Below are 16,184 nucleotides of genomic sequence, written 5' to 3' on the forward strand. Positions count from 1 at the left end.
TGAACACTTTCTTCAGTTTTTATTAAATATTATTTCTACTATATATATATATATATATATATATATATATATATATATATATATATATATATAAATTCACAAGCAAAAGTTTAATGTAATTATATCATGTGATATTACTGTTGAAATTAGAACAAATTTTAATCCAGCATAGATGGAATAATCCATGCACTGGACGACCATTAATAGGTTTTATAGTTTAATCTCATTCTAAAAATTTTTTATCTGAAAGATTATCCATAAATCTGTTTTTGTGCCAATTATTAACAGTTGAGGAAGTGTTCATCTTGTTGTTTAGCTACACTGCAACCATTTACTAATGAGTTCAATCCTCACAAGGAGACAAGACATTATTGTTCTTTTGTATTATTAAATCGGCCTTAAATGCTGTGTCGTAGTTTAATGGACAGTAATATATGATATATACATAATTTATATCGATAGATCGTCTCGAATCCTTACATTACTCTTGCGTAATTTCTTGGGGGAACTGGGAGAGAAGGCGAATGCAGTTTCATCTACAAGATAAAATAAGACTAACCCAATACAGAATAGCAATTCGAAATAAACATTAACAATTGAATTATAAAATATAAAATAAAACCCAACTGTATCGTTTTCTACTACAACCACTACCCACTACCCACTAATCATAAAATAACTTGGCTTGGGAGAGATGCTAGTTTAGCGGCACTGATGAGTTGTGATACAACGAAACAGGACTGTATATCGATGACTACAAATATATTTTAAGCCCCCCTCTTTGGGTAGAGCACTGTCGTAAATAATCTCACCCGCTATTTAATTGGCCGAAAAATGCGAAGCTCGTTGTTTGTTTGGCTTGGGAGAGATACTAGTCTAGCGGCAATGATGAGCTGATGAGTTGTGATACAACGAAACAGGACTGTATGTCGATGACTACAAATATATATATATATATATATATATATATATATATATATATATATGGCCGACCTCTAATATATATATATATATATATATATATATATATATATATATATATATATACCAGAGATGTCACCCTACAAAAACGATACATAAATGCATTATCACTCATAGCTAACGACCATAATATTATCGTCTCACCGCCTGACAAAGGTGGGGGATTGTGATAATGGAACTAACTGAATACAAAGATAAAATACTTTAACTATTTCAAGATGAACACACATGAAAAAACTAATTGACAAATTTAACAAATCTTGCAAGAAATTAATAAATAATGATAAAATATGGACTACCTATATAGAATATCATCCTAAAATCCCGACCTTATATGGTTTACCCAAAACATAAAAATAACAATCCAATGCACCCAATCATCTCTGGCATTAGCAGTGCCACCCATAAGATAGCACGAGCCATCACAAAACTCCTAACGCCATTACTGGACACAATTAGCAATTCCTATATAAGAAACTCTGGCGACCTTTTTAATAAGATAAAAAAAACCTAGATATGAAAAATAAAACCATGAATAGTCTCGATATAGAATCTTTATACATTAATATCCCTACCAAGAAATGCCTCAACCTTCTTTCAAAACACTTGAATAAAATAAAAATTAAATTACCTCTGCCAATAGATAATATAATTAAAATTATAAGTATATGCGTTGACATGACGTATTTCACATTCAATGGACTCTACTACAAACAAAAATTTGAACTGCCCATGGGTAACCCCCTAAGTGGGGTTTTGGCATGCCTATTTTTGGAATTCATGGAAACCGGACCCATGAAATATAAATTGCCCAAAGGCACTTCCTACTATAGATATATAGATGATATTTTAATTTTCCTCACCATGTCTTCCGAAATAGAGCATATCACTGATAAATTAAATAAGATCGAACCCACTATTAACTATACGTATCAAAGTGAAAATAACAACTCCATGCCGTTTCTGGATATCAATATCATAAATAACAATGATCGTTTAAGTTTTAAAGTCCTTCGGAAAGTAAAGAATAAAAATGATTACATACATGTTTATTCTCATCACGATGATGAAGTAAAAAGAGGTATTCTAATAGGATTTTTTCTTAGGGCCCTGGAAATATGCAGTGAAGAATACATCAAGGAAGAATTTGAGTATATCGAACGTACATTTATGAACTTACAATACCCTCAACATTTTTTAACAAATACAAAAAGGAAAGCACTAAAAATTTACCATAACCGAAACCGAAACAATTACCTAAATAGCCAGACACACGATAGACAATTAACATTACCAACTAATAAAAACAACGACACAATCTATAAGAACATAAATAAGACAGACATTCAAATAACAAAGCTAAACTCTTTAACAATTAGGGATCTAACACGTAAATTTATGACTAATACCAACACTAACACCAAAGCCGGAATATATTCCATACCCTGCCTTGATTGTGCAAGAATATACGTAGGAGAAACTCAACGTAATTTAAATAAAAGAATATATGAACACAAAAGAGATGTAAGAAACAACAATACACTCAACGCCATATTTTGTCACATCATGGAGAACGATCACCATTTTAATTTTAACAAAGCAACTTTCCTTAAACACATACATAACAGATCCACACGACGTTTAATTGTGTCAGCTGTAATCTCCCATTCCAGCAATATAATTAAACAAAGAAAATGTTTTTTCCACATTGCTCCCTATCTGTCGAAAATAATTATTAAAGAGAACAATTTAGACACCGGTTAAACTTGAAATATATATATATATATATATATATATATATATATATATAAAGTAATAGGTTCGTGTGTTTCTGTCTGTGTGTACAGCTCTCCATCATCAACGAAATATAAAGGAGGTAAGAGGGTAGATCTCTCCTGGTAGAGAAACATTAGAACCCATTTTAGGATGTTTCTGTTATAGGAGACATAAGAATCTATGCCTAATTTCTTTATATACTAGTCTACAAACCACCCCCATATCGAATGACTTATGCTCATTTGCATATCACATTATATTAAATCTCTTTAACTAATTACCTCGACCTTATTACATATTGGAAATATTCTAATCATTTCAACTGTACTATTTACAAAATCTATTTAACATTTAATTATTTAATATATTTTCATTTAATTTTATATTCGATTTATTTCACTTTACGTATATTATCAAAACAATTCATTGGCGAGGAAAGCTTTATGTTTTGGGATTGTATTGAAAATGTAATGGAAATTTCAATTTCGTTCCGTTTTAATCTTTTATATTTTACTTGCCAATATAATTGAAAAAATACAATTCAACTATCGTAATTTTATATAAATAAACAAAAACAAATATTTTAAAATAAAACTTTATTAAAAAAGAAATAATTTTATTTTTAAATGAAAAAAATCAATTTAGTAAAATAATTGTATTAAACACCCCCAGCCTTGTCAGCAAACCTGTAAACCTATAAAAGTTAACATTTCGAATGTAAACAGTGATTTTTCGATTTTGTTAGCGCTTGCCGCAATTAAAGACAATTAAAACGGAACTAACTTTATTTCCATTCTATTTTTTAAACAACCCCCAAAACATAACGCTCTCTTCCAGTTATAGCCAATTTTTTTTTAATTAAATAAAACAGGTCAAAATAAACAGATAAGCGCATTTTCTTTTACATTTTTCTTACAACCATTGTCATTTAACCAACTGCAGGATATCGTTACTTTTGTGGGGTTGTTTTGAAAATGGCACGGAGATTATAATTTCGTTCCAATTTAATCTTTCTGGTCGAGCCTATTTCGAAAGCCTGTCTTATCATAGATTTGAACTACAAATAATTTATTACATTTTGATTATTACTATCTTAAGACTTAAAGCTTATATTTATTTCATTTTTCTATTTATATATTGAATTAGTTATTTCCAGTCTTATTTAAACTTAGTGCTTTCTTTAAACCGGATGAACCTTTTATAAAAATATGAGTTTAACGTAAAGAACACGAACAAGGTTTTATTCAACTGAATTTCTTCCAGTTTACTAACAAAATATATAAATTTAAAAGAGATATAAATAATAAAATAAAAAGGTTATGTAATTTAAAAGAAATACACGTACTCACAAAAGCAGAACTTTTTTTACACATTTTTTTCTTTAAAACCATAACAATGAGACTAACAATTACCTAGATCTTAGTAATTATTTGTTTTAATAGAACTGTTTTAATTGTACTGTTTACTTAGTTAAACTAAGTTGGTATCACATTTATTTTACATTTACTTTTTTTTTTTAATTATTACTTTTAGACTGTGACGTTTACACCCGGAAGTAATGAGTCACACGTAGGTCGCTTTTATTCATTCCTTTTGGTCAAGATCAAAGTGTAGTATCTGTTCTTCAGATGCTGCACTTCATTTTCTTGTTCTCTTTCGGTGGAGGAGAAATCCTTCACGACTGAGACAATTTTTATTTTTGTACCTTTTCTCCACGTTAAAAAACGACCCTGGTGTCTAACTCTGTCCCGTGGGGAGGCATAGTAAATAGGTACAATATAATTGTTTATAATTGTACTATTCAGAAATATTATTTATAGTTCGTCCATTTCAGTTAGTATACATTTCCTTTACGCTTAATTAATTTACAATCATTAATATCGTTAAACAATTCCGTTTAAAACCGAAATTATGCCACCCAAACGAAGTAGAAACGAAAGTGAGGAAGAAAGAATGGAAAGATTGGAAGCTAATAGACTAAGAGTTGCTGCAATTCGCTCCAATGAAAACAATTCAGATAGAGAAAGACGTCTAGAACTTAACAGGATACGTCAAAGAGAAAGGAGAGCAAGACTGTCAGATTTGGAAAGAGAAACCCAACGTGAAGCTGACAGAACTAGACATGCTGTAAGGCGGTTAAATTCATCACAAGATGAAATTCAAGAAAGGCAAAGATATGCACTGGAAAGAGAAGCAATATTACGATCGAATGAATTATATGAGGTAAGTAGACGTACACAAGGTCAGTTGAGAGTGGCTCAACGACATCATAATGAATCGGAAACCCAACGAAGCTTTCGCCTATACCAAGGGCAACAACGAGAGGCTGCATGGAGAGAGATTATGACTTTGCCCCAGCAATTGACAGAAAACGAGGCAGCTAGACAACGAATGACTGCTTTGAGACACCATGAAATAGAACACTGCAATAGAAAAGGATTGCTCTACAACAAAAATGACTCTCTCACTACAGCTGATATAGGAAAAATGGACAAAGTATGTCAACATTGCTCAGCTGTAAAATTTAAAGGAGAAACCCCTGGTTGTTGTTGTTCTTCTGGCAAAGTTGTGCTTGATAGCTTTCCACCACTGCCTCAGATGCTTCAAGATTTGCTCTCCGGCAATGGTCCCATCTCTAAAGATTTTCTGCAAAATCTACGCAGTTATAACAATTGTTTTGCAATGACATCATTTGGTCACAAAATTGCGGCAGTACATGGGTGGAATCCTTCTTTTAGAATTCGAGGCCAGGTTTGCCACCAGATTGGGAGTCTTTTACCACCTGAAGATGAAACAGCAAAGTTTATTCAAGTCTACTTCTTGGATAGTCTGGAAGAGGAACTACATAATCGGGGACGTGACAGTAGACTCAATAGAGACATTCTCCAAAGTCTGACTGAATTTTTACATGAGAACAACAGCTTTATTTGTCAGCTGAAAACAACAAAGGAGAGGATTGAAGAAGAACACTTGGTAGAACATAAAGTTGTCATAAGGGAAGACCGAAGGCCGCAAGAAGAGCATCCACGGCGATTCAATGCTCCAACAACAACGTATGAGATTGGAATATTAATGGAGAATGAACCAACAGCTAACCGGGATATTGTCTTGCGTTTTAGAAATGATACATTAAAATGGATCTCCGAACTACATCCCCTCTACGATACTTTAATGTACCCGTTAATGTACCCCTATGGTTCTCCATCTTACAACATCTACATGAAGGCATCCAATGGGCGAAAAGTTACCCAACAGCAATTTTATTCGTACCATTTAATGACTCGGCCTGGAAACTATTTTCTCTGGTACCGAAGGCTATTTCAACAATGGCTGGTGGATGTGTACTGCAAGATTGAAACAGAACGTTTACAGTTCCTGAGGCGTGAGCAACAGACCCTGAGAGCTGACAATTATAGGAACTTGAGAGATTCAATTCTTAGGGAGGATGGGAATCCAGAACAGTTTGGTCAACGAGTTGTACTTCCGGCAACTTATACAGGAGGCCCTCGATACATGTTTGAGCGTCAAAGTGATGTCATGGCATATGTTCGGCGAATGGGCCGAGCCGACCTCTTCATCACGTTCACAACAAATCCAAAGTGGACAGAAATTACAGAAAATTGTCTTCAAGGGCAAGACCCTCAGGATCGTCCAGATATTGTTGCCAGGGTTTTCAGGCAGAAGCTAAAAAAGTTACTTGAATTTATTAAAAAGGGAGGATTTGGCAGGTTGAGGGCTTTCCTGTACAGTATTGAATATCAAAAAAGAGGACTGCCGCATGCACACATCCTCACCTGGCAGGCCCCAGAGGACAAACTTCTACCAGAAAAAATGGATCTCTGCATATCTGCAGAGATCCCTGACAAAGAGGAAGATCCCGATCTTCATGCTAAAGTGATGGCACATATGGTGCATGGACCTTGTGGACCATTTAATCCAAATTGTCCATGTATGATTGACAACAAATGTTCCAAAAAATACCCAAAAGAATTTCTTCAGTGTACCGAGCAAGGCCAAGACTCTTACCCCAAGTACAGGCGAAGAAACCCAGAAGATGGAGGCCAGACTGGTACAATAAGGATGAAGAGAAATGGTCGGTATGTTAATCAAGAAATAACAAACCAGTGGATTGTTCCGTACAACAAGGTCCTCCTTCAGCAGTTCAACGCTCACATTAACGTAGAAATTTGCAGCTCGATCCAAAGCATCAAATATGTCCTCAAATACGTGAATAAAGGATGTGATCAAGCAGTGTTTGAACTACAAAGAACTGATGGAGCAGCTAACCAACAAGGCCAAGTACAAAGTCACACTGTGGATGAGATCCAGCAGTTCCAGAATGCAAGGTATGTCGGCAGTTCAGAGGCGGCCTGGAGGATATTGGAACATCCCATCCATGAACATTTCTCCCCAATTGTACAACTTTCTGTTCATCTTGAAAATGGGCAGCGTGTCATGTTCTCAGCTGATACTGCTCTGGAACGAGCCCAAGGTCCACCGCCTGCCACAACTTTGACAGCATTTTTTCAACTCTGCCATGAGGATGACTTTGCAAGGGGTCTCAAATACGTAGAAGTCCCTGAGTTTTACACTTGGAACAAATCGACAAAGAAATGGATGAGAAGAATGCGTGGGGTACAAGTTGAAGGTACTGAAAATGATGATGTATGGAAGGCACCATGCATTGGGAGAATTTACACGATTAGTCCAAAAGCAGGGGAGTGTTATTTCTTACGCCTGTTGCTCAATGAGGTTGCTGGTCCAACTTCATTTCAAAATTTGCGAGCATACAATGGTCAGGTGTTTGAAACATACAGAGCAGCGTGCCTTGCTCGAGGCCTTCTAGAAAATGACCATCACTTGCATCAAGCAGTAGGAGAGGCAAGTGCCACTCAATCACCTTCAAATTTGCGAAGCCTATTTGTGATAATTTTAACAGCCTGTGAGCCAAGAAATCCTCTTGAGATCTGGATGGCTTTTCGTGATGTAATATCTGAAGACATTCTTCACAGATACAGGCAAGAAGTTAACAATCCAGAAGCAGATTTTAATGAGGACATCTACAATAAAACTCTTTGTCTAATTGAAGAAAAAGTTCTCCTTATGTGCGGTCAACCATTGGCAAGCTATGGATTACCTGCACCAACGCAAGGGAGAGATGAAAGACTCGCGAGAGAGTATCAACGTGAAGTTACTTATAATCTTGAAGAACTTTCCCTACAAGCAGAAAATATGCAAGAAAAACTGACCGATTCTCAAAGAGACGTTTACAATTCATTCATGGCAATGTTGGAAGCACAAGGTGAAATGAACAAAAACATGATGTTTCTTGATGCTCCAGGTGGTACGGGCAAGACTTTTGTAATCAATTTGATCCTTGCAAAGATTAGATCCATGAGAAAGATTGTGCTTGCAACAGCATTCAGTGGCATTGCTGCTACTCTACTACAAGGTGGCCGCACTCTTCACAGCACTTTTAAAGTACCCTTGGATACTCATCGAATGGATCAGCCAGTTTGCAAAATTACTGGTAACTCAGCCTTGGCAAATGTAATTAGAGACACCTCTGCAATCATTGTAGACGAAGCCCCAATGACGCACAAGAGTGCTTATGAAGCAATTGACCGAACACTGCAAGACATCACAGGAAACAAGAATCCCATGGGTGGCATTCCAACCTTATTTTGCGGTGATTTCCGTCAAATCCTCCCAGTGGTTAAAAATGGCACAAGGGCTAACATTGTCAATGCAAGTTTGAAACAATCCTATCTCTGGAGGCACGTTATAGTGAAGAGACTGACTACTAATATGAGAGCCTATATCTCTGATAACACAGCTGCAGTAGACTTCTCAAAATTGCTTCTCCAAATCGGTAATGGTCAGTTTCCTATCACTTCTTCACCTGACACAATTAAGATTCCAACTTCGCTTGGTAAATGTGTCGGTAATCAGAAGCAACTGAAAGACAAAGTGTACGCAGACCTGCAAAACAATGGAAAATCACCGGATTGGCTTGCTGAGAGGGCTATTATTTCGCCATTAAACAGCAATGTGAATCATTTGAACAATTCAATAATGGATGAATTTCCAGGAGACACAAAGCAATACAAGTCAGTTGATTCGGCTACTAATGAATATGAAGCTGTTCACTACCCTGTGGAGTTTTTAAACTCTTTGGAGATATCTGGAATGCCTCCACACATTTTAAATCTCAAAATTGGATCGCCAATCATGATTCTTCGATCCTTGAAACCGCCAAAAACAACAAACGGAACCAGATGTGTTATCACCAGATTGCACACCAATGTACTTGAGGCCACCATTTCCTGTGGTCCCTACAAAGGCGAAACCGTTCTACTGCCAAGGATCCCCTTAGTTCCATCGGACTCAGAACTTCCATTTAAATTCCGGAGACTCCAATTTCCTGTGAAGGTGTGTTTTGCAATGAGCATAAACAAAAGTCAAGGCCAGACATTTAACACCATTGGCGTAGACTTGACATCAGACTGCTTCAGTCACGGTATGTTCTACGTCTCCATCAGCCGGACAGGAAGTTCAGAAAAACTCTACATTCTGGCTCCAAATCAAAGCAGCAGAAATGTAGTTTACCCTGAGGCTCTTCAGTGAAAAGTTCGAGAAATGGATATGAGGAAAAACTGACATGATCTGATTGTGGTAAGTTTTTAGTATTGAATGTGCAAGATAAAATTTAAGCAAGAGTTGAAAATTACTTCAATGAAAAATTTACTATGTAACATCAAGTAACCTTCCTTTTTGATGAAAATGTTTTGTGAAGTTCCTGATTGAATTTCAGTCACTATAAGAGGTAGTTAAAATGTTAATCACCTTATGCAATCGTTGCTCTTACAACATCAACTTACTGGAAAGGTGCCCACAGATTTTGGTACCCGAGTGCGCAACAAAGCTCCGTGCGAAGCACGGGTATCTTTGCTAGCATATATATATATATATATATATATATATATATATATATATATATATATATATATATATATATATATATATATATATTAAAAAAATCCATTCGTAATTTCACTTCATTTTATGATTTTTATTTTACTTATTTACTGTATTTTATTTTATCTGTATTTTATTTTATTTTTAGACACCATTTTATCACTTCTTATTCTTATTTTAGATGCCATCTACAGTTCTTACGCTATTTTATCCCAATTTAATTATATCTAATTTTTTTAAACTCCCTTCGTAATCTCGTTTCATTTTATTTACTTAATCTATCACGGTTATATTTCCAGACGCAATCTTTTAAATCTCTACGATATTTAAACTTTTAGACGTAATCCACTACGCTAGTTTACTCTAATTTATTTTCTCTCATAAAATGTATATATGTATATAGAAATCTAATTTACATAAGGAAAACACGCTGCTCTCCCCCATCATTATATATAGCCCCAAATCTTCCGACTCTCTCGTCAATGACCATCCCTCTTGAAAAAGCCCGCATAAATCAGGCGAAACGTTGAGTATTCAGGTCCTTTCACCTCCATTTTATTTCATATATATATATATATATATATATATATATATATATATATATATATATATATATATTAAGACCACTTAAGAAAGTAAACGTTTACGCATATCATCGAATTTTTAATCAAACCAATGGTTGAAACCATTGCCAAAAGGGAAAATATGATGGAAAAAAATGAAATCTGCTTCATTCGAAACCTTAACCTTAAACGCTTACTTTCTTAAGTGGTCTTATAATTTTGACCAGGACTGTATATATATATATATATATATATATATATATATATATATATATATATATATATATATATATATATATATATATATATATATGGCCGACCTGTAACAATGTGGTCATGGAATTTCTTTTCCCAAACAAAGGCGCCAGGTTTATCATGTACAAAACAACTTTTTGTTAAATGACATCGGATGGAAATCGCATCTTACGAGTTGATGGGTTGGAAAATTTCTATGGCAACATAAAATCATATAAAAAAAAATAATCAAAATATGACCTTGGTTCGTTTGCCTGTTTTTGTTCATACAGCACGTTACTTCAACATCGCGATATTTTAAATTGCAAACAGCCTTCTTATACACTTACATACATACAATATATATATATATATATATATATATATATATATATATATATATATATATATATATATATATATATATATATATATAAGCTGCTTTTTGTCAGAATGATTAACTTAAAATATAAATAGAAAATATTGAATTCATCACATGGGGAAAATAAAAGTGAAATCAACAGGATTAAAAAAAAATACTTAACTAGTTACTTTAAAAATATACTTAAGAACGTGAAAAATCCAGTCATTTATAAAAAAAAATCAAAGGAACGGTTTATAAAAATATTTTATCGGAAAAACGAACTTCTATATCGGCTTCAATTTCAAATCATTAAAGATTTTCGAACGGGAAGTCAAAAATCAATCGCATTGATAGAAAGAAAATGTTCAAAGATTATTTTTTTTTAAGCTTTTTAATCGGTTTTCATCCGGAAAAAATAGCTGCTAAGGGGTCAAAATTGACAAATTGGTCCATGAGGCTCATCGGATTTTTATCTGTTTGCTATTTGTTTAACGAATGCACATACGTGAATCAATCACGTGACAGATTCTTATGTTACGAATAAGTATGTTTTAAAACACTATTTAATGTTCGTATCAAGCTAGTCTAATGGTTATCGTACTTGACTCAATGTCTTTAGGTTTTGAGTTCGATTTCAGCTCGAGTATTTTTTTTACTTACAAGAAGTGAAATGTTTAGAAAAACATAATACTCGCAGTTTCTGTATGAATTAAAATATAATATTTATGCGTATTTTACGACCGAGCAACGTCGGGCGGCTTGCTAGTGTGTTATAAAAGCAGAAGCAAATTTTCAAAAAGCAATCATATAAAAATATTTTCTAAAATACATTTAAGAAAAGGAAACGCTCAAAGAAAAAAACTTTCAAAACCTCATATAACACTATTCTTGGAATAGAATGATTATGTACATATAGTCGTATCCATTTTTATTATTTGGGATAGCATAAACAAATTTATTTTATATACCCTGAAGAAATCTATTTAATTGGTGTTTATATTTTTATTTAATACTGATTAATTATTAATTTGTAATATGGAAAGATGCAAATTAAATGAAAAAAATCAATACAAATTAATGTATATTTACGTAATCTCTGATATTAGATGAATATCTGGCTAAAGGTCCGGGTTAGGGTTTTATTTATTTATTCTTATTTTGTCTTTCATTTTGTTTCATTTTCGAAATAAAGTCTCATTTAACAGCTTACCCAGTCTTGCATTTCATCCATTCCGATGTGTCGACAGACCGTTCCCAGCTCGGACACAGTGAGGTATCCATTCTCTCCGATTCCCAGGATTTTCCACAGCTCTTTAACATGCTGTTCTCCCGCTTGCGGGTCCACTTGTGTTTCCGTGTTCTCATCCATTGTCGAAGAAGCACTCAAAACTCCTATTAAGATAAAAAAAAAAAGAATGACAAAAAACACATATAAATTTCTTGCTTATCATTATAAAGAAAGTCTTGAGACTCCGTTTGTGTGCAATGAAATATTCCGACGACGATATTCGCCCCGAAGAGTACGACAGAGTAACAGTGCAGCCGGACCGTACCTCGTGTACATTACAAGTCAGTTGCCTAACTACTAACTACCTATTGCATCATTCACTTACAATAAGAAACTGCTCAAAACAATTATAGCTGTATTTAAATGTAATTTATTTACACAAACATATTTTGGTTACATATGTGCATACATGTTTCAGGTACGACATTTTTACAATGTTTAGCTTCTTCAGTTTCTGAAATATTCTTCTTTGTCGAAAATCTGGCGAGGCTAGATTTTGAAAAAGTTATAATTATAATATATATTCATATATGTAGCTGAAAATATGTTTGTATGAATGAAAATTTATAACAAGCTATATAGTTATTTGTTTGTATAACTTTTTTTCTACAAAGATTTAGGTTTAGCATTTATAGTTGTAATAAAATATTATTTTACTACTTAAATTTAAGAAAACATTCATAATATATGCATCTATGCAATTCATGCCAATGACTTGGCTTGAAGAAGCTCGGCTGTTTTTATAAATAGAACTGAAATATGTCGGCAAATATGTTTGTATAAATAAAACTGTGTGTTATTAATATCTGTATTTATATACAAAATTTGGAATATTTTTATTTCAATAGTAAAAAGATAGATAGATAGATAGATAGATAGATAGATAGATTTATTTATTTATTTATTGATTGATTGATTGATTGATTGATTGATTGATTGATTGATTGATATAATGATATTGGGTGGATCCATTTCTCAACTTAAAAAATATTTGATTATGACTAGCCATTTTCATTTGCCAAACGTTGGCCCATGTTTTGGGGAAAAGTGTGATTTAATTCGGTTTAATTTTTTGCAAATGTATCATGCTGGAAATAAATTTCGAAAATAAGCCATCTTTATTGTCCAGTTTTATTCGGTTTTAATCAGTGTTTATGGTAGGTTTTTTATTATAAGATTTTGTACTTCAGATATTTTGTTAATGAAAGGATAACTCTTAAGTGAACCCCTATAAAATGAGTACTCCTCAAGTGAAAGCACAAACATTTTTACAAATTTAAGTTGTAAAGAGACTTTATGGACACTCTGTACATATTCCCAATATACTTTTCTCGTTTTATGCATGAATTAACTAAACATCACTATACAATATGTTTAATGATTCTTTATGGTGCGTACATTTCTCTACAATGTTTATTTGATCTTACTAGTGCCATTTTAAATACATTTCTTAATTTTTTATTTATACATTTTTTCTGTAAACTCTATAATATAAGGTCGAATTGTATATGCGTACACCAAATCTCTGCTTTTGGTAACCAATCGAAAAACTCAATACTAGAAAAGAATGAAATTCGTTGTGCCACCTATTGAGCTCAGGTTAGGTTGAATCGTGCAAAAAAAAAGCAACCGACAATAAACTAATTTCATTCCCCGAATAAGGCAATGTATAGCGATATTTATTCACATTACATTTAAACTTCTGCGTGTTAGTGGCAGTCGGAGAAATAAGGAGCAGGGAGAGAATACAAAAAACAAGCAATTTGAGGGAAGAAGCTTTCCGCCGTCTAGAGACCACTACAGTGAAGGAGTGAGATTTTGCTGATTCATATGTTGATCAGGTGTATGTAAATCTAGCGGACACAAGTGCAGCCAGTTCGTCAAAGCATATTCCATTGAAGTAAAACAAGCACGGCCATGCAACATAACGGCGATAGGACAAGGGCTGAAGCTTGACAGACAGTGTGGGATCTATTAGATTATCGGCTCTTTTTTTTTAACCTGTCTATCTAAAGTAGAGACTTGTGGTTGGTGCACCAGCCCAGATGTGGTAACAATACTTAATGCATGGTGTCTCTTGTAAAAGATTAATTAATTTTTTTTTATCATTTTGGTCCATTTCGATTTTTTTGCTATTATTTTAATGCTGAAACTTAATATAATTTTGTCTGCTTTGCAACATATCAACTGCTTTTCGCATCAGTTAATATTAAAATAGTTATTGTAAAAGATTAAATGGTGATGTTGGTTTGTCTTTTTTTTTTTTGCATACAACTCTATCGCATGTTATTAATGCTATAACATATGTTAGTAACAAAAATTAATAGCAAAATTTACAAAAACTACGGATTGCTCTTCCGATTGTGTAGAATAGTTTTCACAGTGATGTGTTAATATTTTGCTCAAGTGCAGAATGCTCGTTTTGCATGCAAGAAGCTCGGGTTTCGAATCCCGAGTTCGGTTATATCTAACTGATGAGCCCAAATGAGGGCAAAACTCGAGTCTTGGACTAACGATTAGCTGCCTATCATGGCTCTTGTGAGCTACGACGTTGTTGGCTGCAGAAATAATGATATAATCTCTTACATTCTGAAAATTCTATTATCAATTGCTCGCTAGGTTACAATGTTAGATGGCATCGTCCTAGCGAATATAAAATTCCTACTTGAGAGACATCGGCTTGGGTTATAGCTTGGTTGGATGACCTCATCCCTTGTTCAATCGGTCTCTTTTGGCTGACAGTCTGAACGAATACAAATGTCATTGTTCAGAGCGGGCAACAGGAAGCTTGAAGCTATGCAATACTTCTGTAACTTTGCGGAAATAAATCGCAATGTAATACGATTATATTTGTGAAAAGAAATTTAATCTAGAGAGAATAATATGAAAGCTCCAGAGCAAAATAATGGTGTTTTAATAATGTTCTATGATTACAACTACCAAGCTAAGAAGACAGAAAGCAGCACATGATCACGATTTTGACGACGGCGGTTAAGAGAAAGGGGGAAATTTACACGCCATCACAACTGCCACGACGGCTATTATTACAAATTCAGCGGTTGTATGCGCATCAACAAAACACAGCTGTTACGCAATGCCAGCACATGTGTTATGCCTGTTGGCACTATGTGGCGTAGACCACTTGCTGCATACCGGCTTTTTAGTTCTGTAACGTTATAGCATATCTTATGGGAGATGGACACGTCCGGCCGATTCTAGCATTCACCTTGTCATCCATTACACCATACCCCCACAACCAGTTTGAAATTAATACTAAATGTAAGGTCGAACCATTAAATTTACCCCCATTTTATAAATTAAAATGTGTGTGTGTGGTTTATGTGTCAAAAATGCATTTGTTTCTTTGGTGCTATTTTTTTTATTTGTTTTGTTTTTGTTTTTTACTTCGTACATACCAGGTGGAGACGAGGACCATGGTAGATGTGTGATAAATTCTGTAATTCGGTTTGTGTCAGCAACCTGCCCAGTCCCCTGGTAAGACGTCGTTTTCGGTGTTCTTTACGAGGGAAAAAAATAAAAGTAAAAATAAATACTACCATTTCAAAAAAGAAAACAGAAGAAATCTGAATTTCAATACAGTTCCGTGCTGACATTTAACTAAGTTACACGTACTTTTTCCTAGCTTTGTTCGTATACAAGATGGCGTCTACTAATTATTAAGGAAAGCCACGTTCCTCTTTAGAACTGTATTTTATGTATCCTATATCAATGCGAGTGTTGCTGTTTTTATTTGTTTGTTTTCGTCTTGTTTTTCTGGGTTGTGTGTGTGTGTGTGTGTGTGTGTGTGTGTGTGTGTGTGTGTGTGTGTGTGTGTGTGTGTGTGTCTGTGTGTCTGTGTGTGTTGTTTTTGTTTTGTTTTTATTTTTTGGACACGACTATTTGGATTTCAAGTGTCGCAAGTTGGAAAAATCCAAGATGCATATCTGTATGTAATGGTTAATGGATAAACGAAACTGACCGTAAACTTACATAATGTGTT

The 16,184-nt window shown here is 34.0% G+C and overlaps 1 protein-coding gene across 1 annotated transcript in view; it reads right to left on the minus strand.

Moving 5' to 3' along the window:
• The window catches only part of LOC145239840 (uncharacterized), a 67,735-nt gene extending 52,039 nt beyond the window's left edge, over positions 1-15,696 (minus strand). Inside the window, exons 1-2 of the mRNA XM_080103387.1 lie at positions 15,601-15,696; positions 12,107-12,288 (exon numbers count right to left, since the gene is read on the minus strand). Coding sequence (XP_079959513.1) covers positions 12,107-12,265 — 159 coding nt within the window. The 5' untranslated portion in view covers positions 12,266-12,288; positions 15,601-15,696. The remainder of the gene's footprint in view (positions 1-12,106; positions 12,289-15,600) is intronic.
• Between the last annotated feature and the right edge of the window lie 488 nt (positions 15,697-16,184).

This window comes from Euprymna scolopes, chromosome 19 (assembly GCF_053919585.1).
Source record: "Euprymna scolopes isolate OS-2025 chromosome 19, ASM5391958v1, whole genome shotgun sequence".
NCBI classification, from domain to species: domain Eukaryota; kingdom Metazoa; phylum Mollusca; class Cephalopoda; order Sepiida; family Sepiolidae; genus Euprymna; species Euprymna scolopes.